At 40.1% G+C, this 25,735-nt stretch overlaps 1 protein-coding gene across 6 annotated transcripts in view; it reads right to left on the reverse strand.

Annotated features, from left to right (window-relative positions):
• ITPR2 (inositol 1,4,5-trisphosphate receptor type 2) overlaps positions 1-25,735 on the reverse strand; it is a 265,055-nt gene that overhangs the window by 127,400 nt on the left and 111,920 nt on the right. For all 6 annotated transcript variants that reach the window (XM_068950023.1, XM_068950014.1, XM_068950029.1 and 3 more), the window contains 10 exons: positions 24,867-25,032; positions 22,865-23,038; positions 18,135-18,224; positions 17,857-17,982; positions 16,380-16,502; positions 14,546-14,746; positions 10,090-10,341; positions 8,378-8,503; positions 3,203-3,331; positions 2,467-2,587 (listed from right to left, as the gene is read on the reverse strand). In XM_068950023.1, the coding sequence (XP_068806124.1) occupies positions 2,467-2,587; positions 3,203-3,331; positions 8,378-8,503; positions 10,090-10,341; positions 14,546-14,746; positions 16,380-16,502; positions 17,857-17,982; positions 18,135-18,224; positions 22,865-23,038; positions 24,867-25,032 (1,508 nt within the window). The remainder of the gene's footprint in view (positions 1-2,466; positions 2,588-3,202; positions 3,332-8,377; positions 8,504-10,089; positions 10,342-14,545; positions 14,747-16,379; positions 16,503-17,856; positions 17,983-18,134; positions 18,225-22,864; positions 23,039-24,866; positions 25,033-25,735) is intronic.

Genomic DNA, 25,735 nt, shown 5'->3' on the forward strand with positions numbered 1-25,735 from the left:
TGATTTTAAAAGCGCTTAGTACCCCCAGCTGGGGCAGTTTTTCCAAAGCCTTCAGCAGGGCAGAACAGGCCTTCTCAATTAGCCAAGGCAAGCCAGGTTTGGTGCCATGCTGAAAACTACTGAACAGCGCTATAAGGTTAAAATCTCAGCTGGCCAGTCAAACTTTTGTTCAGGGACTTTTGTGAAAAACTCCATTTTCCACTTCCTTTCTAACTAATCTAATCTTCTGGCAACTCCTCAACGGGTCTCCTCCTCTCCCCAAAAAATAATAGGTCGTAATTTGCTAATACAATGTAATTCCACCAGGCTCAATACCGATAGTAGTAATGAATCCTTAATCAGTTATTGTGCTGTTAACAAGGAAATCAGCAGTTCATGTGCCAGAACGCACCCGAGAGGGACCAGCTGTGAGGCTGCGGGGCTCAGGGTACCCCGAGGTGACACACCGCAGGTGGCACGACAGCCCCCGAGGAGGGCAGCAGGGCCAAAGCTGCCCTTCACTGGCAGCTCAGCCCCACCACACCACGCCAGAGAGAGCCCAAGACCTGGTCGCTCCTGGGTGGGAAGCCAGAGGAACGAGAAGGCTGGACCCACAGGACAGCACGAGAGCATATTAAAAAAAAAAAATCCATAAATTCCATAAAGCAGAAAAAATATTAAACAAAAGAGAAGACCACAGTGAAGATGAAAATCGCCAAATACAGGACAAACCCACATATCCAAAGCAAACTCACCACCCCAGCTATGCCATGCAGTCGGGCTTTCCCCCTGCGTCCCTGGGACATAGGGCGCAAGGAACATTTCCTACTGCAGAGAGGCAGCCCTGCAGGCACCGCCGGGCCTGGCTGGGGAGCGGGGCCTCTGAGTCCATGCGGGAGACCACGCTTTCTCTGCCACGCTGCCGCCAGGCCCGTCGCTAGCGGAGCTCAGCTCGGCTGCCCCTTAAACACCCTTGTCTCTGTGAGGTAGCACAAAGGCCTCTATGAGCTGGAATTTGCCTTTAGGTGTAGCCCTACCCCGGCAAAGACGCCGAGCTGTCTAGAGGCACACACAGGGTATACCCGGTCTCAAAAATACTCTCACCTGCCCTCCTTCTTCCCTCTTTCCTTAGCCTCCCAAAGGAGGTAATTCACTGATGATGCTTTCCCAAACTGCCGGAAGGGAGCACGGAAATAAGCGTTAAACAGAAGAACAAAGACGAGTAGGAGTACAGCATTATTTGAAACTGTAGTAGCTGTAGCATAAAGGAAAGAAAAATGCACTCAGCTTTCAAGTTCCTCTTGCCAGATGGATCCGTAATTAAATCATTTGCACAACAAATAAAACAATTGCAGGCTGCTAAGTTTTTAGGTAACTCACACAAGAAGTTATTGAGACATTTTGGCTAAAATATTACAGGATGTCCCTGTAAAGCCATTCCAAAATTTAAACTTAAGAGTTGATTGTTACAATGCCACACATGGCTACAGATGGTTAAGGGACATACTCATATTGTTTTATCATTATTTATTAAAATTTTAAAAAATTGTATCAACTATAGCATCTAGTGAGTTTCTGCACACCTCTGCCTGCCTCTACCCAGTTTTGAGTCACACTGAGCAGAACCTTATGCTGTAAGCGATCAAAATGACTCACTTTCAGAAACTATATTGAATAATCTTTTTTTTCTGTCATGGCCGAAGACTTTTAAAATTGTATTTGCAGAAATGTAATCTTTCAAATGAACTTTTGTCAGTCTTAGCTACGTAATGGTGAAGAATCTTTTTATTTTAGGATTAAATCACTCCTGCAGTATAGTTTTAAGGTCTTCTACTTTAAATTGGTCTTCAAATGTATCTGAAAGTGTGCAGCTTGTTAGCTTACTACCAAATACGGATTTGGTCCTGGCGCTAGTGCAAGGCAATATGTACCTGACATGGCTGAGCATGTACCACCAGTACATGAGAGGGCCTAATTTCTTCGTCCTTAAGCAGGAGTATAAAGAGTAAGCAGGGAAGCTATGGAGCGGCACAATTCTGGTTTCTTCCCCACCAGTTCACTGATGAGACGAACCCTGAACTAGCCCAGGACCCTGACTGGAAATAACGACCGCCTCTCCCCGCAGCCAAAGGGAAGAAAGATGGGCGCTCTCTGCTACACGATCCCTATGCACCACATTTCTCACACTCGATGAGAAGCTTATGTCGTGTTTTACTATCTTATCTTGCTTGAGGTAAAGTTCAATCATCATTCAGCCTGGCAAACCCACCCCTCTGGCCTACAGGTTCACCTGAACAGTCCTATACGATGGGACAGATTTGAATAGGTTATAAAAGGCTGAAGAATTTAGCCTCAGAAAGTGGGATTTCTTAAATTACCTGTGTCACAATTTCAGTATGCTACAGTCAAAGAAACAACCATTCAACCTCAAATAAGTCTGATCTTAAAACACAGAGAATAATAATTAAAGTAAAACCTGGTACCTACCTACTTCAGCCAAAGTTTTGATACATGACTCCACTGAGGCTTTCTGAGTCGGGTTTGGCCAGGTACAGTTGTAAATTCTAAAAGCAGATTGCAGCAGCTGAATAAAAACAGGCTGATGAGTCTAAAAACAAGAAGATAAACACAGAATTTTATGCTTTAGAACCTCCTCACAACTGCCCTAGGGTTTGACACAACATAAAATACATGCGTGGGTTTTTTTTTTTTTTTTTTTTTTACCTTGTGTACTCAAGCTACAGCTCAGTTAAATTCTCTTTGCTCTTCAGGACAAGAAGGAAAACAAATCAATTCTGCACCCTTAAAAATGCCAAATCATGCAATTTTTCCTCAGGTAAGATCGCCACCGATATCAAGTAAACACAGTACAGTGCAGAAGGACTGAGGAGTGTTCCCAGTTGTCAGATACACCCCCTTTTGTCATAGGGCACAGCATTTTTCTCATGAAAGTACAAATGAAGACCTTGATTTTGCAAAGATATCCTCTCCGCTGAATTCAGAACAGCCAGGAGTAAATCTGACCATACTGAGCTGCCTGCTGGTTCAGAGTTGTACGAGGTAAAAATTAAGAATAAGTGTTTTTAAGAGGAATTAAGCTGCTAGCCAGTGGCATGAGAGGAGACAGATAAATGAAAGGAGGATACAGCATTCCTACCTGGCTAGTAGAAAGTATCTCATTATTGGTCTGAATTACATATTTGTCTGTCTCCCTTTTTCTTACCTGGAGGCTGGTGCTGTTATCTGAAAACGGAGAATTGAAGAAGCCACTCACAATGTTCATTACTGGTTCTGTGACATATTTCTCCAGAGAAGTGTCTGCATGTTTTCGATCTGTGGTTGTGTTACAAACCTATAGGGAAGAAAGGGGAAACAATGAGATCGAGTTCTTTTAAATAAGTAAGCTATACTACTTTGTATTTATTATAACACATGTAATGATATCTGTTCTTAGTATGAAAAAGAATGATTTTTATACAAAAACTTCTGGAGAATAACTGTCTTAGAGTTCACGCTGTATTTGTGATAACTTAGCTTTTGTCTTGGAGACCCGCATTGTCTTTCGAACCCTCTTCTCTCCCAAACTAGCTCTTGGTTGTCTATTCTATCCACACAATGAAAAAAGATCCTCCTTAATCAGCACTTACACATTTAGACAGATTCAAGAAGAAAATGGACCTTTCCTACCATTGTGGAGCTAGGTTGGAAGAGGCTTTAGAGACAGATGAGACATAAACACATTAGGTTAGAAAGACTTCACGTAATGTTTAACTTCTCTCTACAATCAGTCACCACAAATGGGTGGTGAAGGTTAAGCTCATTTGCAGAAAAAATGTTAAAAGAAAAAGGAAAGAGGAGGAAATAGCAGAGTCAACATCAACAGCCTCTGGGACTGGGATTGTAAAGTGTAAAACAGACAGCATTACTTAGGAAAGCCACACGGGGAAGATACGAAAGATAAGTTAAAAAGAATGAAAGAAGAGAATGGATAGTACTGGAACAGCTTTGGAGCACAGAAGGATGATTAAATGGTGGGAGGATATCGGAAGAATCATACATGCGATTCCTGAAGGCAGCCTTTGGTATAACGTTAAAAGTTTGTTCTCGCACAAAGAAAGGAGCTGCTTAAAGAAAGGAGAAAAACTGCCGGGCTGGCATGCATGTTTCAGTGTTCCTTCCCCCCCAACATTTGAGAACATTAATATAGAATCATTTTGATTTTGCACTTGTCAGTGAAAACAGTACTAAAACAAGTGCAAGTCCAAGAAAACAAAGGGTAGGTTTACTATTCGATCAGTGTCTACATAGACCCAATCACGCTGAGAAGGACAAGACTAGACAGATAAGGAGTATGGACTCATAGTAACTCTTCAACAGCCTTTAAATAAACAGTTTTAATAGTGTTTAAAAAGAAATTAAAGGCAAAGGTGCTCTCTCTTTCACCTGTGCAAGCAACAGGCTACTGTAACGCTTTAGGAAATCTATGCAAGAACAGAATTTATTTTATTTCTAGGCTTTTGGGATAGCCTTCAAATTACTATCTGAGCATTTAACAAATACTCATGAATTTGCGTGGTACATACCTATCATTGCATCACATTATGCATGGGGAACTGAAGCCCAGAGAAGCGGGCTGAGTGAATTGCTTAAGGTCACAGAGAAGAGTTGGTGATAGAACCCGAAAGATAATCCACAGCACCTGAATCTGACACAGGGCCAACACGCTCTCCAATTACAGAGTGCCGTAGTGGCACTGGGACACTACAAGACAGCAGTTCAGGCAATTTTACCAGGAGCGTTTTAAAGAAGGTACTGAGGTGACATTCAAAGCACCAGCCTTCAGCGGGCAATACAGGTCACTGGAATATGGTGGGCAGAGGAGTAACCAAAGAATAACTTTGAGACCTACAGGACCTTGAGGAGGCTTGCTTGTCTGTTCTCCTAAAATGTGTCGAGTAAGCAAGTCATGGGCCATGTGCAGCGCTTTTTTTTTTTTTTTTTTTTTTTAAATCACTCCAGGAAAGGAAAGGTTTATTTGGACAGAGAAGTAACCATGGCTATAGTGATATAGTAAATCCTTCCGTTCTGGGAGAAGTATGACTCTCCTCCCCGTTACAGTCCTCATGGAGGTAAAAATGAAGATACAGTTAATAATCAAAACTTTAAAAAAGATCATAGACTGAAAACCTCTTGATATTCTTCTGTTTTTAATTAATCTGCATGCCAATTTTGGCTGGAACCAGTAGCTCTGAGGCTCAGTGTTTGTGATCCCAATGGGAAGACAGGGAGCTGTGCAGTGCTGACACAGTGAATTTAGAAATCACCAAAACTAAATTCCAAAATGCTTTTAAGCTTTCCCCTTCACTTGTCTAAAAAGCAAAGCCATATGAGAGGATCCCAGTCTCCTCAAATATAGGTCTGAAAATTTTCCATCACAGAAAAGCAATTTGGAAATCCTCTCATTCGTTCTTTCCCCTTTGGGGACTGAAAGATGTTTCTCTGTGGAAGAAAAAAACTGAAGTGCATGAAATGGAGATGAGAATTGAGAAAGCAGTGTTTAAAAACCTCTTAAGAGGCTTTAAGACCAAAACTCACATGAATAATGCTTCAAAAATTCTGCTGGGAAAGCCAGGAAGACTTTACAGCTGTCAGACCCTGGCTCTTTCTTTAATCCTGCTCAGAATACAGCTGCTGCCTTCCAGAGCCGGCCACACACAAGAAAGGGAAGCGTTTGCCTGAGCAGCACATGCCTTGCTTAGCGCAACACTCTCTCTAAGCAATGCATGGGAGCAAGTAGGTTAGCAGGAACTGTGGAAAAAGGCTGCCTTGGAAAGTGCAACTGCATTGGGCAAACCGAATTTATATGTGAATCTGCCTGGTGCCTGTTTTGCAATGGACCACTCTGGTGAAAGCAGAAGGCAGCTGAGGACTAAATAACTCCTTCTTGGGTCTAGAAACAGATAAAAAATTTGGTAACTTTAAGCAAAAAAAAGAAGAAGGAATCCAACCTGAGGATAACACTGTCCATCTTTCACCTTAGTGCTCACTAATAACACACTCCGACTCTAAGCTTGCAAACTTACCCACTGACAGGCATTTGTAGCGGCTAAAAGGAAAGCATTTCCCCTTCCCCCATGCAAAAGCATCTCTTTTAGCTAACTGGAACACAGAGGATCAAAGGCTCTTTTTCTAAATGCTTTGAAAGCTATTGTAACATCTTTCATGAAGCTGACAGCATTCTAACTGTCCTGATAGCTACATAACGCTGATGAACTTACAACATACGAGCTCTGCCTGGGTCCCAGAAGACCAAATCCAAACAAACACACACACTCAATAATCTAGAAGCGGGGCTACCCACAGGCCCTGGCTGAAGAGCAGAACAGGCCAGAGCACGCTCTTTCCGTTCTTTTAGCCGCTAACCATGAAATGAAAAGGATTAATTAGACATCTACCCTGAGTACTTTGCAGGCGAGCGGAATAAAACTGCATTTTGCAATTCTTACTCAGTGAAAAGAGCACACGCACAAGAAACGCAGAATTAATAACACACTCACCACTCACCTCTGAAGACTGGAGTCTAACTTCTCTTATTAGCAGGCAATGTGAAAACAAGCTCGGTAGTCACTAGCACCAGGCTAACTCTACCTCATTTGGCACAGGGCTATATGACTGGGGAGCCGCGCTAAGGGAAGCCTCCAGGCTGGTGAAGCCAAACTGTGGGCAGAGCCCTCTTGCCACATATGTCTGCTTCTGCCTGAAAGGTAATGAACACTGGTCACGTCCCAGGGTTACTACACAGCGAGGTCTGTGTAGCGCGGCCAGTGCCAGGACGTGTCAGGCAAGGTCAATCCAGGAAGGTAAATCCAGGGGGTAAAAACAGCAAGGCTAAAACCAGAGCCCCCTTCCAAGAAGGTTTCTGATTTTAGTTTTCCAATATGCCTGGTTTGTTGAGAAGGGCTTTATTGTACAACACAGGCACAGAAACAAGACAAATAGCAGCAAGATCACATCTGTAGAGGTCTCATTACTGCTGAAAATGGCTTCCACCAAAAAACATTTCTGTGTTAACTTGTTCCTAGAAACAAGGGGAAAAATATTTTATAAATTTTCTGTTTCACAGAGAAATGAACAGGCCCCAGTGCCTATAGTACAGCACAAATCTCTGCACTCATTCTTCTTTTGGCCATAAATCATGGTAACTATGGGGGTACGGTACTTTCTCCCAATAGGTTTCAAAGAAACTATTTTATGGCACACTATTATTTTGGTGTAAATGCCCACGGCAGGACTGAATGGAGATTCTTTCACCTTTTTTTCCTTAATTTCAACAAAATAAACAATGCAAGGAGTGAGAATTTAAAGATTATAAAACATAACGCATCACACACTGGGCAAGGCCAGGCACGTGCTACAACCCTGCTCTGTAACATCTCCAGAAAACAGACCAGCAACAACAGGGATGAGGCCACCAGCACTAAAAATTTATGTTTCTACTTCTTGAACAGAAAAAGCAACTCCATTAGTTGGCATTAATAGTAGGCTCTTGTGAGAAACACTACCTGCTAGAAAAGGGATACGCAACGTAAGCTGCAATCATTATGTCACACTGGTTTCCCCTCATGGTTCTGCTACTGTATTTCATCCTTCCTAAAGTTGAAAGATTTCCCTATTTTTCTGCCTCCTGGGCACTGGTGAATGGAAGCTTAATTTGACTTATAACTTGAAACTTAATTCAACAATAATGACACCAAGAAATTCGATAGGGTCCACAGGAACTGAATTCCCACTGTACTAACCACATCCCATCACCCTGTAGCATCACAGTCTATATGAGAATTAGTATCCTGAAAGAGCATGGCTCTACACCTGCCTTCTGTGTCAGCAGTGAGAATGCAGTGACAGTAGAATAAGAAACAAAAACAGGACAACGTAAGACTAGAGAAGGAACATGAGGCTGAAGAATTTCTTGATTCCTGACCCTCACTGTACTAATAGACTACAGCAAGGAGAGATACAGATTTTTTTTTTTTTAAATCACCACCATAATTACATGTAATACGTGGTACCAGAAGTACAAACCCTCACCCCTCCATGTGCACCCCAGTTCATATCCTTTTCTGGTAGGAAAAAAAAAAAAAAAAAAAAAGGACAATGGTTCTGAGATGATCTTTTAGAAAGAGAAGATTGCTAGTAATTAGGTTAAACGGTGATAAACAAAATATAATAGAAATGATGACCCATTAAAAAAGACTTATGGTCAATTTTGAAAAAAAAATAGTTAAAAAATATTTTTATTCCATATATTTTATTAACCAAACATAATTCACAAGAAAATTTATTACCAGTTCAGTTGCTACCCACGAGTACACTGTATTTAATGCCTCATTAAGCTTACCCTTGCCATATCAACAAGGAAGTTCTCAAATAATTTCCAAATATGGTTACTGGCATAGATTTCTTTCATTTCCACTTCAGTGTCCACATAACAGTGGTTAACAAAATTAACATAGGCAATTTTCACCTGCAGGAGCAGCAAACATATGAACAATGTGAAAACGGAACACCGAAAATCATTGCCATGCTGTTTTCTATCTGCAAAAATACTGAACAATAAAGATGATTCTTCAAATATGAAGAAATACTATTAATAATGCATACGTTAGGTTCTGAAGACTTAACAGATAACCAGTGCAACAACTAATATACTTACTGAAAGACCATGCGCAGAGCAATGAAAAGGTTTTGCAAACATTCTTACTCAAATAGCAAAAAGCCAACAACTAAACCAATAATAAATCTACAAATAAAATGACAGTAAAACTACAAGGGCCTGGCTCCAAAGTCAGGAACTGCCAGCATGCAGGACACCCATACATTTGTCAATTGACTCTTGTGGGTTGATGCTTCATGATAGGCTTGCCAAATACCACAAATGAGGTCTTTAGCAGAGCTGGGTCTGCAATGCCTGTTCCTAGGATCATAATGCAGTGCTTAATCAAGGGTGGGCACAATTCAGACCTGAATGGAAGAGAAAGATTGTGCAGCACCAGGGCTGTAGCAGTGCAGGGCTTAACAGGAGGAATGCATTGTCACTCCTCTCCTACCTCATAAACCTGCACCATCCTATAAATGGATACCCAGTGCCTGAAATTTAAATATTAAATATAAACATATGCATGCACACTGAAAATCTCTTTTCATAGTCAGGGGAGAGGAAAGAGTCGCATACGTTTAATGCAGTCAGGAGAAAACTCATAAATGTTGTAGACTTTTAGGTTTCATTTATGTGGACTTTTTAATTAGCAGTTGTTCACATTAATTTTAGGAGGACCTTTTGAGCAAGCAAGTATTTTGTTTCTAACAATAGTATCAGCTGATCACAAAGAGACTTTCTCTTGGCAGGGAAGGATTATTTACTGTCATAAGGCCTAATCCTGTTCGCACGTTCTTCTTCTGAGTTACATTCTTCCACCCTATAGCCTGTAGAAATCCCTCTGATCAACACCCAGGGCCTGAACCAGCTCCTGCAGAGACTACAGAAAGATGCCTTTTGATCACATCAGGTTTGGTGCAAGGAGCGTTCCCAATCTAATCAGTGTGAGGTATCACATCCTACTGAACCAATACCGGTAGTATCTGCAAGATTAGACCTCTACATGCAGTGAACAAGAGCACGTGCCAGACTGGAAATCAATTTAATAAAACCAGACTTCACCCAAAATCCTACTGATTTCAACATGGCCAAAATGTTATCCCATAATGTCCAACAAATTCAGGTAGTTGCAAAATGTTAGCTTGACAAATCACTGAGCTGACTCTTCACAGCTAACAGCAAGAAGCTTAGTGGAGGATTAAATTCTGATAGTGGCTGCACGAACCTAGAAAAACCCCAAAAAGTTGACAATCAAAGTGCAGCACAAGGGATAAAGTTTTCTTGTTTAAGAAAACATTGGTTATCTTTTCCCATTTATTCACCTTAACAAGCAACACAGCTAGGTCAGTCAGCCTGTTTTCTGGGCAAATTTCAAGCAGTCAGAATTTTAGAAACTCAGAAAATGTTTTGCTGTTGATAATAATCAGTCTGCTTCGTCATTCACTGAGTCTTACCTCAGGTATGCAATCATCATGGGTCACTACTCTCACTATATCATCCAGTGGTAGGAGTGAATTGCACTTGATCTCCGTATACACATTCTTTCCTTCTGTGCAAGCTGCCAGCAATTCCACTAGCGTAACATGATAGGCTAAGGGTCCGCTCTCATCTGCTCGATCTCGCTCTGAGCACATCATTTGCAGCAGGACTGGAAACGACGCTCTGTCGTTGTAGAATATCAACACATCTTCACCGCCATTTATCAGCTGAAAAAAATACCATAAAGTCTTTTTCAGCTGCTCAAGCACCCTGTAAAGCAGTCATTTTCTAATTATTTTGTTCTACCTTTAAGTATACAAAGATTCTCCAGCTACAGAAAGAGCATAAGGAAAAAAAAAAAAAAAGTCTGATGTGGCTTACCAAACGCACATGTCAAAATAACATCCAAACTTTTGCTCTTAACTACAGAGGCGCAACTCTGGAATAACTTAGCAAGGACCCTCCCTACCTGATGCAAGATGAAGTATTTATATGTAGCTCTATGTTTACCTAAGAAGGTATGCCATTCTCATAATTCCTACTGTCTCAATGCTTGTTTGATGTTAATTAATTATCCTCACCTCCTATTGTGAGGCAAGGATGCCCCCATCCCTCTGTAAAATAGGGATGTTACCCTATTTTATAGACAGGGACTTGAGCTACAGAGAGATTAAATCTCATGTGCTAGCTCATACAAAGTCTGCAGCTCACCCAGAATTTAACCGATGTCTTTGAGCCCCTGTTCGGCATCTGAAACAAAGGATGATTCTTCCTAATCTACGCAAATTTGGCAGGTGGGTCTTGACACTGTGAGTGCCATGCCAGCGCTGCCTTTTAACAGAAAACTGGTGTATGTGATAAATATTTGAATTTGAATGCTCTAAGTGCATTGTTCATCTCAGATGATCCAGAACCAAAGTGGATGCGGGTGGCCTCATTTTAGCAGAGCTCAGAGTAAGGTTTTGTTCTAACACTGTTTCAAACCCTGCCCTGTGCACTGCCAGCACTGCTCTGTGAGCTCGGGGAGGAGTTGAGACATGGCAATATCCCTTTCTTCTCTCCATCGCTCTCCTTTTAAAGCATAAAGTACTCTCAGTAGCAGTGAAAATGAGCGCCCGTAAACCCTGTCTCATACAGAACGCTTCTTGGCAGAACAATGACCCTGAATATGTGACATGAAATTCTGGCTTATTGAATTCAAGGGCAAAAATTAAGGTTGGGGAAGCTGTTAAGAAATGGGAAAGCAGTAACAGCAGGAATGAAAATTAGTCTCCTCCAGAAATGGAAAAGTATCCAAACTCATGAAACATTTCGTTACATTTTCCAGTGTTTCAACACTTCAAATTTTGAATTTACAAGTCTTCTGATTGTGTTTTTCCCATTTCTTCTTCTTTTTACTTGGACTGTTGAATGGAGTGAATTGTGAACTCAGCCTTTCATGCGTTTCTTATTCCTTCTTATCCTTCCTTTATTTTCTTAGGCTTTTAAGAATGTTTTCACTCTGACTTTTCCAAATATTGTTTTTTGGGGACAATCCACAGAATGGAGAAAGGTTTTCACAGGTACAAGTACTGGTGGGGTGGGGGGCATGACTGCATGGGCACCCAGACACATGAATTTCATTGCACAGGCAAAAAGAAAAATTGGGAAATATGAGTATTCACAATGCTGGAAAATTGACCTGTCTAATTTTTAAACACTGACCTAAGGAATACTATTTTTTTCTTAAAACATTTCAAATACAAATTAATAAAAAAAAAAAAATCCACATCAAGCCTTGTGGCGGAGGACACATGCTTTGTCCCTTTCCAGTAAGTTGTTCACTCTACTCCCATATTTTCCATTTGCGCATGTGTTGCGCAAAGGAGAGGGAAGACGGCTCTTTCCTGGTTTCTTCAGAGTTATAATCTCATGTTAAATCCACACATAATCTGTTCTGCTATGGCTTGATTAAAGGGCAAGTCAAACTGATCTCTCACTGATGAACAAGAAAGAAATAGCAGGAAACTGAAGCTGTGAAATGATGCTGCATGGCATGCTTGCTACATTGCAGCTGTGAGGAACCACAAACCAAAGCAGACAATGTTGCCCTGGCACAAGAAGGGCAAAGAGGAACAACGTAATCATCATAAAGATAGTGAAAGGAGAAACATCATCACTTCCTCCAATTTATCCTATTTCGAATGTGATTTGGGAAAGGAATTCAAATATTGTCCCGAGCAGAGAAAATGCTGTCACTAAAAACGGAAAAGGAAGAGAAGCATCCACTGTCAGCCAGACAAAAGTTCTCGCTGCATTCCACGATGCAGCGATGGGGAAAGAAAACGAGCAGCATTTTCTTCCACTAACGTATATTTAAAACGCGTTAAGAAGTCTACGCAAGTGTAACGAAGGTGGGTGAGTGCCTGATTGGCTCCTGACAGCTCTTCACTACCACAGATAACAGAGCACTCGGCTGCCATACTGATCTGCTTCAAAAGTAAATTCTGCTTTCTCTTTTGCAATAAGGTTTGCACCTATAGGCACTGTTCTTCCAGAAATCGCAAAGCACTCTCGTAATAAGACAAAGTGCCCTAAGGAACCTTTCAGGTAGGGAAATGTCATTACCAGCACTCCACAGATGCGGGGACCAAGAATATTGGAACCAGTTATGCTAAATAAGCAAACAAGCCAGAGTGGGACCGTTCGACATGTCCTATGAAAGTACTCTTTCATAACGGTCTGTGCGCACATTCTAAAACATGTAAATGTTCATCTCTTACTCCCAGGAAACAGGCATAAGCCACACTCTATTTCCCATGGGGTAAAGGAATATTTAAGAGGCATGCTGTACACTCACACTCTATCTTGCTTTGGGCTAAGTTGTTTACACGCCCTGCCTGGAGGCACAGAAAAGTTACACTGCTTGCCTAAGGTGAGAAACTAAATCACAGTTGTCTGCTTAGACATTGTCCTGACTCCATCTCCAATTCCAGCTGTTAGGCTACACTGTTTCCTTTGTATCAGATTGCACTATTTCACTATTACTGGTCTTTCCTCTCAAATGATATTTGCTTAACTGTAATTTCTTACAGCTTCTAAACAGGTCACCATCTTTACTCTCTTTCCTCAAAAAAGGGGTTCCTCCTCTTTCTGGCAAATTCCTGCAGGACTCCTCGTATAACTGTCACATCCAAGTTGATTTTGATTTTCATCATTCAGTCAGCTTAAAAATGTAATAGGGCAAGTTTATCTTTATGCCATTAAAAATCACTAGCAAAATGTATTTAGGTTGAGGAAAATCTCAAAAAAATTGTATTTGATGAGAAAGTAAAAACCTACAAGGAGCTGAGGTTGAAGGGGAAAAATCTAAAACCACTAACGCAAAAGAATTGTTTGAATTACGTAAATCAAGGGCTTGTATTTGATACTGCACGTTAAAACATTTCAGTCAAATTGAAAAGGTTGACGTGGATTTCATTAAAGGTTATCCATGTAGGCTGAAGTTTTATTTTCTTAATTAGAAGTTTCTCTTCTTTGTTGCTGTGGCAAGAAATTTTGGCAAGTTCTAGTACTGTTCACACCACACCTAGAGCTTTATCTCTGTTTCCTTTCTGAAGTTGTGTTTCCAAAAAAAAAAAAAAAAGAATGCACTTTGAAAAGTAATGAAAACATTGCTTGGATTCTGATCCTACCTGGCCATTTCACCATATTCAATTGTATCCACCTATTAATCTCATTGAATATGAGTTAATGCATGGGTATCTGCAAGATGAGGACTTCATTTACCATGCACATTGCATATCAAATCCTATTTGCAGAGAAGTCAATCGGGTATTTTCCTAGTGACTTCAATGACATAAAAATTTGTCCACAAACCACTCAGTTAAATTTACCAGGCCAGACTCTGAACGTAGCTAGCTAAAGCCAGAGTAGCTCCACTGACTCTAGAAGAAACGCTCAAGAATTACAGCAGTAGAAACAAAAGCAGAAACAAATACCTGAAATTGTTACGTGCTTCCACATAAAAAATGGTTTACAACACTGTTAAAACAAATCCACAGAGGTAAGAGCCTATTTTATGGTAAAATCATGTCACAATATGGGAAGTTTGGTGTGTAAATGGCATCCTAAGATACAGTACAGGAAAATGAAGGTTTATGTAAGGAACTCAAGAGATTTCCATGCCGTATCTTCTAGAAATAGACCTCTCTGTATCATGATAACACTCATGTTTTCTTTCTAGTAGTTACACAGATGGCCTCACAAAATTAGATTAAACTCCAAAAAAGTCTGCTAAAATATTCATTATTTGCGATACCATTTAAAATTCTAAAGCTATGATGCCAGTGTTTCCCATGGGTATTAACAGCAAAAGAAAGCAATGTCAAAATATTAATACGTGTTAAAAAGACACCAAATGAATGATTAATATACGAACCATTAACTTACCTCTGTCATTACCATGTCCTGGCATTTTTTCACGTATTTGCCATCTGCTTTTACAATGGTCTGCAGGAAACGCAGGTATTCCACATGACGGCCATGGGTCTCAATGCAGTGTACAAAGTGCTGCACCACTCTCTCACTGATTTCATTACACAGAAGGTAATTATTCATGAAGATATGCCGCATGGTTTCAGCTTCCAGAAGCTAAACAGATTTAAACCAGAACAGCCTTGTGAAAATGGCAGATCTGTTTCGAGACTGAAGAATTCACAGACCTCTAGACTAGGGAAAGGCACATTGGTGAAGGGAGACTGGAAAAGCCGAATATGGATCAGTCCAGTGATAAGCTAGCAACCTTACGGGCCTGTCTTTCATTTACAATGGGATTACTCTACCACTTCCCTGAGAGTACAAAACAGTCTTAAAGCAGGCAAAAACAAAATCTGTGCAATTGTGGAAGGTAAAAACACACACAGAGACGCTGCTAGAGCACATTGGAGGGACTTCGGGATACAAGAAAACAGAGACCAAAATTGAGACCACGTTTATCCTAGCCACTGTCCAACTTCTCATTGAGGCAACGAAATTAGATGCCTAGCTACCTCTGGTTCCCTCTATGGCTGACAGATATAGGCATTTCCAGCAGATAAATCATTGCGCATATAATCTAATTGCTCTCTTATGGCACATCTTTCCTCATTCACTACAGAGGGAGCCTACGGCTATGTTGTATCAGTGAGTACTATGGTACAACAGCAGCAGACCCATAGTGAGAAAGGGATGCTGCTGAGGACCCCGCACCCAGACCATATGCACCCTACAGAATTTTGCTTCAAACTTGCTCTAGTTTGGTCCCTTAGGCTGAATGCTCACGAGGGTTAGGTGTGCTCCTGGGGCACATCTTTCTGTTTAGTGTCTTCTGAAAAGAAGCCATACCAAATTTGCTCTGCAATGTGAGTGAAAGCACAGTAAGAAGGGATGATCAGAAGATCAGCTTCAAAAGCACACTCCTGATTTGAATTAAAACAGAAATGCAGGTGCAAGCAGGCTCTATACCTGACACCTGAGCGAAGGTCAAATGTTAGCCGGAATGGAATTGGGCTCTAGTCCCTACAATTGTCAGCTCAACATCCTTCACTAACTTCACAGAAAAAGTATAAATAAATAAAGTAAAAAAAAGTATAAATAAAAACAAGCCAGTATAAATGCTTCATGTACTCAGGTCAGGAGTCTACACTCCTAAAACTTATCCTCTTTCTCATAAAAGTGTGTTTTGTTCAGTGGCAGATCTTCCACTCAGCAAGGTGTCAGATGATCGTACGTATATCAACACACATATACATACTTTAATTTTAATGAAACACATCAAAAAGTAGGGGAACTGTAACAAAGGGGCTTAACATAAAGACAGTGATTTAACAGAAGATCAAACTTTAGATTAGTTGAAGCAAGTGGAAGCATCATCAGCAAAAACATATGGGTCTGATTCTGCTCTCACACAAGTTTCACATCAGCATAGTCACAGCATCTTCCCCCCCTGAATTATAGTCCAGATGCGAGTGAGTTAGGATGAATGAGATCAGAATCAAGCCAAATATGATATAATGATATGACACAAGCTCATAGAACCTTCCAATGAACCCCACAGGTAACACTGTCTTCCACTTTCAAAATGGAACATTAAAAGCAATGAAATAAAGAGCCATAATAAGGGAGAAAAGAAAATAGAGAGGAGAGAAGGCATAATTTAACGTAATTATTTATTTAGCACTGTCATCTGTCAGCGAACCCAAATTTACTTTAATTTATAATATTATCATTAAAATGAAATACTTACCCCCGGAGTTAAGAATAAATTGAGATTTTTGTGGAGAAGAACTTGATTCTGAGGATTTCCTCGACAGAAATTCTGAAGAAAAGTATGGGCTAGATTCATAACTTCATTCATCTTTTCATCACTCTGCAGAAAGAAAAGACAGAAACATCAGCTGGACATATCTAAACATACTTGTTAATCCTGCACAATATGAACTCAGTAAGGAATACGTCGACTCTCTTGAGCCTTTATACGGCAGGAATTCTTCCTCTGGCAAGAGCAACTGCTCTAGTTTCCCTCAGAGTCCATGAGTGACTACACGTTACCCTGAACCCACTTGACCACGGGGAATCACTAGCAATGACACAACACACTACAGTTTCCAGTGTTTCCTTCCACTTTCCTTGGCCTGAGGTCTCATGGCGTAACCTAGAGTTATCACTGTCTTATGAATTCCTAGAGGAACAGGAAGATTTTTAGTTCTACTACTAAAAACAATGTAATAATTGCAATATATTAGAGATACGAAACTCAAGGTAAGATTTCCTACTACGTGGCTGTCATTTCCTAGTTCAAAATCTGATCAGTGGTTTGGTTTTAAAAAACGCTAAATACTCCCTAGCTTCCACTGACTTTCAGCTTTTGAAAAGCTTTGGCATTTATATAGTTAGATATATATGCTCATGCACATACTCCCACACAAATATATATGCCTAGTTTCATCCCCATTTTGTATTCCTCTCATATAAATATTTTAACTATAATGTGCTGAACCATTCATATGAACAAGCACCAGTGCTAAATATTTTACCAAAGCAAGCTGAACTCAGTGTCCAGATCAAAACATTAGCGTATAACACTTGGGAAAACATAGCCTAGAAGAGGTTTTGTCTCCTTCCAATGCTTCAAATAAGATCTAGAAAGATGTGCTTTTTAAAAGAATATCTAGATCATTAATTTGTTTGCTCAATGTCATTACATCAGGACACAGTTGTATCATCTTCTGAAAAATCTGCAGGTGGAGGTAGTAAGAGCCTTGCCACCACAGAGACACTGAAATGATTTCAGGTTTCATGCTTGAATCTTTAACTGTCCATCTTATGTAGCTACAAGAACACTCACATCAGTACCTAACAGTGGAATGTAGACACCCTGCCAGGAGTTCATTAAATCAATATTTCCTACCGTGCAGTGACTGCAAAGCTAAGGTTTGTGTGTTTCAGGAATGGGGTGATAGCACAGTGACACCTGGCTATCTGAGGCAGGAAACAGTAAGTTCTTAGTGAAACCCTCTCTCAGTAGGCCGCCACATTTAAACTTGGGCCCAGACCCATTATTCTTAATGTAGAAAACACCACCATCATTTTACATTCGTGTTATACTTCAGTGAATTCCATGAAATTATTTTTTTCATTGTTTCTTGGGACGTTCTTTCTTGTTTTGGGGGGTTTGCCTTTACTGACTTCATATCCTTTACAGCAGAAATTATCAGAATAACCTTTTCATAGGGTATCTGCAGAAGGTCCAAGACCACCAAGTGGGCGCCCATGTTTTTCAGCAATCGCTGCTGCTGATTCCGACACTTTTTATTCTGAACACAAAGTTTGCTGAGTCGAATCAAAATCTATAAATAAATAAATAAGTAAATAAATAAGCAAGCAGGAAAGCAAGCAAAGCAGCAGCCATACCAGAGCAAAAATATTATGGGTCAAATTAACAACTAAACCTATTTATTACACCAGTATGTCAGGCAAGTTTCTCAGAAGATATACCAACCTCCTTAACAATGTTGTAGTTATTGCTTTTATTGCTGTCTATCTGTGGTTTTTTGGTCCCATCCTGTATTGGACTCAAAATATTTGGCTCCTGTAACAAAGAACATACAACAATGCAATTGTTGATGCGATTTCATCAACAGGAACTAATTATTACCAGCAAGTGAAGAAGAAGCATTACAACAGCTCATAGGGAACAGATATATAACAGATAATAAAGAAAAAGTCTTCAGTAACCATCCACCAGTTACTGTCCAGTCAGTCAAAAGATTCACATTCAAGTCCTTCCCCTGTTTTAAATTTCCAACATGACTGGAGACAATTATTCCATGTCTTCATGCTTCTGATGCTCCTAAAAATGGATATGTCCCTACATCACAGACTAGGCATTCCAAGGAACTTAGATAATATGAGAATGGGAGCCATATGAGTATTTCAATAGTCAACCCTTGTTCCAAACATCTCTAACACAGCTGGAAAGATTACAGTTAGTTTATGTGAACATAAAAAGTCTGGAGAAAGAGCTGAAGTTGACCTCTGTAGTTGAGATAAGTAGGGTGGGATTCTTTTCAACAGTACATGAACAAGTAGCATACGGAAATTGGAGATACTCCTCCCAGAAAGATGACATTTCAGTTATCTCTGGATAATGTGGGAAGGGAATGTAAAACAAAGGATAAAGACCTTATGCTAAATTGTGACATCCAGTTATGATACCATATGCTCTGGTCCTTGGCTCTTAGAAAGTTCCAGCTGGATATGATAAATAAAAGAAGTCAGGTCAGCAAATAACTGCCTCCTCCACCTCCCACCTCTCCATGAACATCCCAAAAAAGAGAAGAATATCTACACAAATATCCCACTTAGTATACTGGCAGAATAAGGGCAGTGATTTTTATGCTGCCAGCTATGGTTAGCCTTTCTTCTCTGGAAAGGCAAAGACGTGCCAGATCAGACTTTTGATGTTCAAATCATTAAACACGTGGAAGAAAAACTACAGGAGATCTCAAAACTCCCCCACAGTATAAGTACAAGGACATAAACTAATATTGTAGTGTAAAAAAGAACCAAATAGGTATGTTTCTGAGTTTTTCTGTCCTCAAACTTCCTACTGTCTTAGTGACAAGAATTATGCTAAAACACACAAGAGCAAACCCATCTGAATGTTTACATCACTTGAAATCTCAATCTGAACTTTCTTAGCTGATTGTGGAGATTAGGAGTCCTATAAATTCCATCCGGTCTGCATTTCCAGTGGGGCAAGAACAGCTGCACCACTTGGCCATGGAAGCTGTTTATAACAGCGTCAGCACTGCTACTCAGCATGGTCATTTTGATCTATGCAACAACAGTGGATTTTTATTTGTTTAGGTTTTTTAGTATGCATGCTACCTTCTCTCTAGCTGTTTGAATCGATACTTCGGAAGATATTTCAGGCTCTTTGCTATAATTAACCACTCTGCACTGCTCTGGGACTGTGGGTTAACCAAGATTAATTTACCTGTTACTTTTATCAGCATTCTTCCTCAATCAAAGCAGTTTTATAATCCATGTGAACTGTATGTCTTATCTGGAAGTGCTGATCAGCATTAAACTGCTGAATCTATCCTTTCTCTCAACAAAATAAAAATCTGTTTATTGAACCCATAAGAGTATTCCAGGTATGTAGTTATCTGGAGATAATCACACCACTGGGATATCAGAGACACTCAGCTGCATATCTTGCCTTGTTATGCCCGGTGATAGACATTCGCTGTCACACTTTCCCATAGGGCACAGGAAGTCAAAGAGCTTGCACTGAGCACGGTTCTCTTCTGAATAGCACTCCCCACTGCACAGAAATGGGATTTTCTGAAAATGAGTACTTCCTTTCTCCATAAAGTCAACAAGCAACCAGAACATCACGCTGCCTGTTTTAGGATCCTTTCTTTACAGCCCCTGAATGGAGGCCTAGATTTGAGCAGTTCTCCACTTCTGAAATAGTCTCATTCATCTCAGCGGGATGACTGAGCAAGGCGCCATTCAGCATCAGGGCCCAGGCTGTTAACTTACCTGGGTAGTAAGGAGCTGTCTCAGAAGAGAGCGCTCAGGCTTCAGCTCACAATCTCCATCTATATGAAATGTTTGAACAAACATCTCCCAAAACATTTCCAGAACCAAATCAGGCTGCCAAAGGCCAGAACAAGAGGACAGCAAGGAACACCAGGGGCTTAAAGTACCAGCACTCCTGCACTGTATTTCAGTTTCACCTAAGAGTCCTTATGCTGAGACTTTAAATTTCTCCTTCTCAGAGTTATGTTTCTGGTGCTACACCACCAATCCATTCTCCAGTGCCACAAGCACACTTTCCACAGGCCATGGTACCTACAGAGACTCAAAGCCCCCTTGCCAGAGATTGCCAAATAAAAGGACTTTATCTACTTTTCCTTTCTCAATTAAGGCTCAGTTACGGGAGATCAATTTTAGCATTTCTCCTGTTGCTACGCGGTGCCTAATCCATGTTTGACCTAATTCCAGAAACTCTTTCCTATCATTCTTATTTGCAGTCCTTATCAAGATGACCCTACAAGGATGTAAGAGTTATCATTTTGCTATGGAGAACTCTGGATACTTTACTTTGAAGAATCAGGCATTTTTTTCCACAAAGGTAGTTTCTGGAGTCACATCCAGTTTCTAGCCTCCCAACTTATGAAAGAAAAGTTGAAAAAATGGCCCAAAAGACTTTGCCTGAAGGCAAAGAAACATACATGATTTTTTAAAACCTTTAAGCCAATCTCGCAATGTGCTTTGGCAAGGAGAAAAACTGAGGGTTAACATAAGACTGATCTGGAATGCAATTTAAGCCCTTGTACACACTTTAATGCTGTTTGGGATAAATTAAGCAGACAAATGCAACATACTCCCTAAGGATCTAGAGGTTCATCTAGCTCTGTACTGAATACTCATTCCAAGGAAGCATGGGATCTCACAGGGATATTTATCTACTTGAAGCTAGCCACCTGCTTCACGTATTGTAGATTATGACTAGCACCTCACTTCTCCAGTCCTCTTTAAGATCTCAAAGAGAGTATTCACCACAAAAAGTAGTTTTGCCAGGTAAAAACATTTCCTGCATATCAAAGACTAATTTAATAAGGGAAAAATAACGGACAAGATTCTGAGCTAGCGTAACCTGGTGCAGCTCTGATGGAATTACCACCAGATGATCTAGCAGTTGTCCAGATTACATGTTACTGTTCCGATACAATACTCTCTCAGATCTGTCAGAGATAATATTGTGTATCTGCTGAAGTCCTGTTAATCCATAGAGACCCACTGATGCCTCATGGGAAAAAAACATTGAAAACATTCCATTTAGAGATGCTTCTGTTTTAAGCACATTGTTTTATCCCCTCTTCCTGCAGTTTCTTTGCCATCAGAGCTATTTGTAGGAATAAAAGGATCTTACTACACTTCAAAAAAAAATTCTATCCAAAAAAATTTGTAATTTAATGTGGTGATTCTGCATCCTGTCTTCCTGTTACCTTTTCATTCATTGAAACATAAAGGGCCATTTGCTATCCTACTAGAGCTATGCTGTGAGGAATTCCTACATACTTAAGCTCATGAAGTCCAGGTTCTTCCTAGTTTTGACACCATTAAATTCAGATAAGTTATATCAGAGAAAGACTAGAATCACACTGTCCTGAGCGATCAGAATTCTTACTTGAATTATTGGATTTTTCCCCTTATGAAGCCACAGAGAATCTGCTTTCCCATCTGAAAAGTTAATAGCATCTCACAGGTATCTGCAAAGACCCTCCGTCTTCTCAGTGGCCCTTACTTCTCCAAAATGCACTGGCTCCTCAGTCCTGCATACTCTCCACTTTGCTTTCTACCCAAAATTTCCCTGACGGCTTCCTTGCTCATTTTCTTGCAGCTAGTGGAGACTCCCTACCACAAAAGAGAATACAGAAAGTGCTGCATCAGAAATTGCAGTTCTTGGCCTCTGCCTTCCTCCACTGCTCAGAATGGAAAGGCAGGAATAAATACTGGCACGAAAGCCTGCTATATCTACTATTATGCTACAAACCTTAACCATAGCAACTCTTGCAATACTTGGCATTTTCTTATATACTCACACTGGGGTTAGGCAATTACAGGAGGACCCTAGCTTTCACTGAAAAATAAAATTAAAAAAAAAAATCAGATTTTTATGGTTCCAGATTCAAGTTTGAAACCAAAAGTTTCTGGGAAACCAAAGGTCAAAAAAAAAGTTTGCCAGCTTTCAAAATCTCAGTGTTCTTAATTCAGTCTTACGTTCTGAGGAAAGTAGGCTTACTCACAATGTTTAAAAATATGGATTTGACTGTGCTCTTTTCCCCTAGTTGCAGGAAGAGATACTGCCTACTCATCCATTCTTCCAGTAAGATAACACAACAGCCAATGCGTGATCCCTAGATTACCTCCATGGTCACCGAGTTATGCCGTACACTGTGGCTTGCTCGCTGGACCAAATGGAAAACAACTCTGACATAAGAATACAGTAACAGAAGACAGCAGAAGAGAATATTGAACATATCTTTAAAATGCATTTTATCTTTTATCTTTGTATCTGATCCTAAAGCTCAGCCAGAATATTGCAAATTCTTTCTTTGGCACTTTGATCAGCCAAATCACAAATTTGCTGTTGTGCATTAAACTACCCAGAAACACTGAAACAATTCAAGCAGCAAAAGACTTTAAACCCACCTCTATTGGTTCTTCTCCCCCTTTGGTTTGATTGTCGCCCACCTCTCCACTCTCGTAATTGCTGCTCTTCTCAACCCACAGTTCAGATTTTTCTACAGTTAGACGTAGCTGATCAAGATCAGCCTTGATTTGCTTGTAGTTATCCACATCTTGATTAGACACCAGCAACTGAACCTGGAAATACAGTAAACTGTAAAGTTATTACAGCAGTAGCACCAGCCTGGGAAATCTGCCAGATTGTTTCCATCCTCAGGCCCTCTCTTTGGATGCTTTATGTTACCTTCTCTTTTAAAGTGAAACATGACACATGGTCTTTTTAGTCTCCATTCAGTAAAAAACTTTAACAGAACTAGAGAGTGTGGTTACCCAAAACAGAATAGGTATTAAAATAATACGAGTGGAAATAGCTTATCCTATCAGCACAGTACTTCAAAGGAAAAAAGGGATGATAGGACAGGGAATCAGGACATTCAAAGAAAAGTCAAGTGGAGAGCACCTTTCATGATTATCTACATCAAAATAATGAAATATTGACAAATACTTTTTTTTCCATCACTGTTAATCCAGCTTAGAAAAATTTGTCTGGATAGCTCACAGAACTGACTTTCCAGGTTCATGCAATTTCCCATCATCTGAGTGTTTGCCTCTTACTGGGATTAATATCGCCATTTTTTATTTTTTTTACTGCTCAAATTATCTGTTCTTTCTTCTCCCTGTTATTTGTAATTCCTGATTTCCTATGACCTACTCATTTCCTTTCTTTGCAATGTTCTTTGCTCTCCCAAAATTATTAATGAAGATATTATACAAAAAACTAACAGCAATCTTTATGGTAAATCAATAAACACATTAAGAAATCAAACTTATTTAAAAGATTAAGACCACAAGGCAGATAGGAGCACTGATAGGAACATCTGAAAAAAAAAAAAAAAAAACACTACTTGCAGGCATATATTCACTATTTTGTAATAAAAAGTTTTCATCTTCCTTTCTCTTAGCTTGATAAAACCTTGTTATTTTACACGATTTATGAATTTCAGTTATCCACAGACATTCATATTGCATGCTTTCTGCAGCCTTTTTTGTTTATTTGCCAATTAGCCTTTTCCTTCCTTTATAAAAACACGTTAAGCTACTCAACCCTCGCTTAGCTGGGAAGAGCAGCTATTTATGCACCTAATTAGTATGGCCCTACTTTAATATCCTGGTAGGAGGCAATTATGCAACTCTGCAGAAATATTAAACAAAAGCTTTCCAGTTCTCTATCGTTCATCTGCTTTTAAACAAGAGAAACCTCCACCTCTTACATAATGATGAGACAACATGCTAGTGAACTCCTGAAATAAGCATCAGATGGTCTTAACAACGTATGCTATATGGTCATGTAACAGAGCCTTCTCTATTCCCTAGCCCCATGAAATGAGATTTTCTAATCCTAATCTTAATCCACTGACACATGGAGTGGGCACATGCTATCAAGCAGAAAGAATAAAAGCTGAAAATAAGCAAACTCTGTTGCTTTCTTTCCGTTATTTGGGCACATCTATATCACGCAGCAGAACACAATGCAAAGGCATCTGATTTAGAACCAGAACTGAAAACTCACATTTACACCAGCACAACTTTACACCCCGCCAAGGTAGTCTGGAAGACAGGGAAGTCTCATTGCTAACACAGGTGAACTGCTCGTCAAACATGAGGTGCTAACTCTATCACTAGGAGATCACTGCATCATGCCTCGCTGAAATGTGGGTGTCCCACCTGTCACCATGGACCTGTATTGCCAGTAGGGGACCCAATGACAAAAATCACCATTTCTGGGCACACAGTCAGAACGTACGCTAGCACATATGTTCAACTCTCATAGAAAGAAAGCTCTGCTGAATTTGAACCTTTAAGGACATAACACTGTCATGCTACAAACAGCAATTTAGGTACGAAAAGCAGCCTTTGGAAAGGCTATTCCTGCAGCCACTTCCCTGCAGTAATGCTATGCCCATACCTGCTTAAATGCTTGCAGAACTTCTGCTCTCTGGCTGAAGTGCTTAAAGAGCAGATGCAGAGCGCCTGAGAGCAAAGGAGGGTAGTCATGCATGATGAGGTGAATGAGGACCCGTAAAAAAGTTCTGCCCCCTTCATCATCAAGCTGAACAGCATTTTTTTCTTTTCTGTAACAGAAATGGGGAAAAAAAACACCAAACAAAAATAAATAAAAGCTTTAGACATAAATATGCCTGTACACACAATCTTCATTTGATAGAGCTCTCAAAACCAAATGGAATACGCTCTGGGATGCAAATTATGAACACCATTTTAACGTATTTTATAAGGATTTAAATCCTACGGTGAGGCAACCTTGTAGCAGAATGGACACTGTGGGTAGAAGTTAATATGTATGAAATGTGACAAATACTGTGATTAAAATCCATATCGCAAAAACATTCATTTATGTCTTGGATAAATGGTGCCAACCTCATCCCCAGTCCAAACTAATTGAAGTCAACAGCATTTCATCAGAGATTAATTTGGCCCCATTCTTTTTACTCCTTCCTCTTTCAGCTGCTATTAAAATATCCTTAATAAAAAATAAGCTCAAAAATAGTAAGAATTGCCAAAAGCATATTTCTAGAATCATATTTATAATCTGGAACGACAGAAAGCAGATTTACACTTAACATATCAAAGCAGAAATAATGTTTCCAAGAAACCATTCAGTCTCTCTGCTCATTTTAAAGATGCAGATGCCAAGGGCTGTGTGTTGTTTTACATTACGGGAGTTCAGGGAGAGGGCTACAGGCACTGTGCTTGCTGGTAAAGAAAAAGGGACCAGAGATCAGAACACCCATCTTGCGAATCTTTCTCCCTAGCTCC

The sequence above is a fragment of the Struthio camelus genome, chromosome 1 (genome assembly GCF_040807025.1).
Source record: "Struthio camelus isolate bStrCam1 chromosome 1, bStrCam1.hap1, whole genome shotgun sequence".
NCBI lineage: Eukaryota > Metazoa > Chordata > Aves > Struthioniformes > Struthionidae > Struthio > Struthio camelus.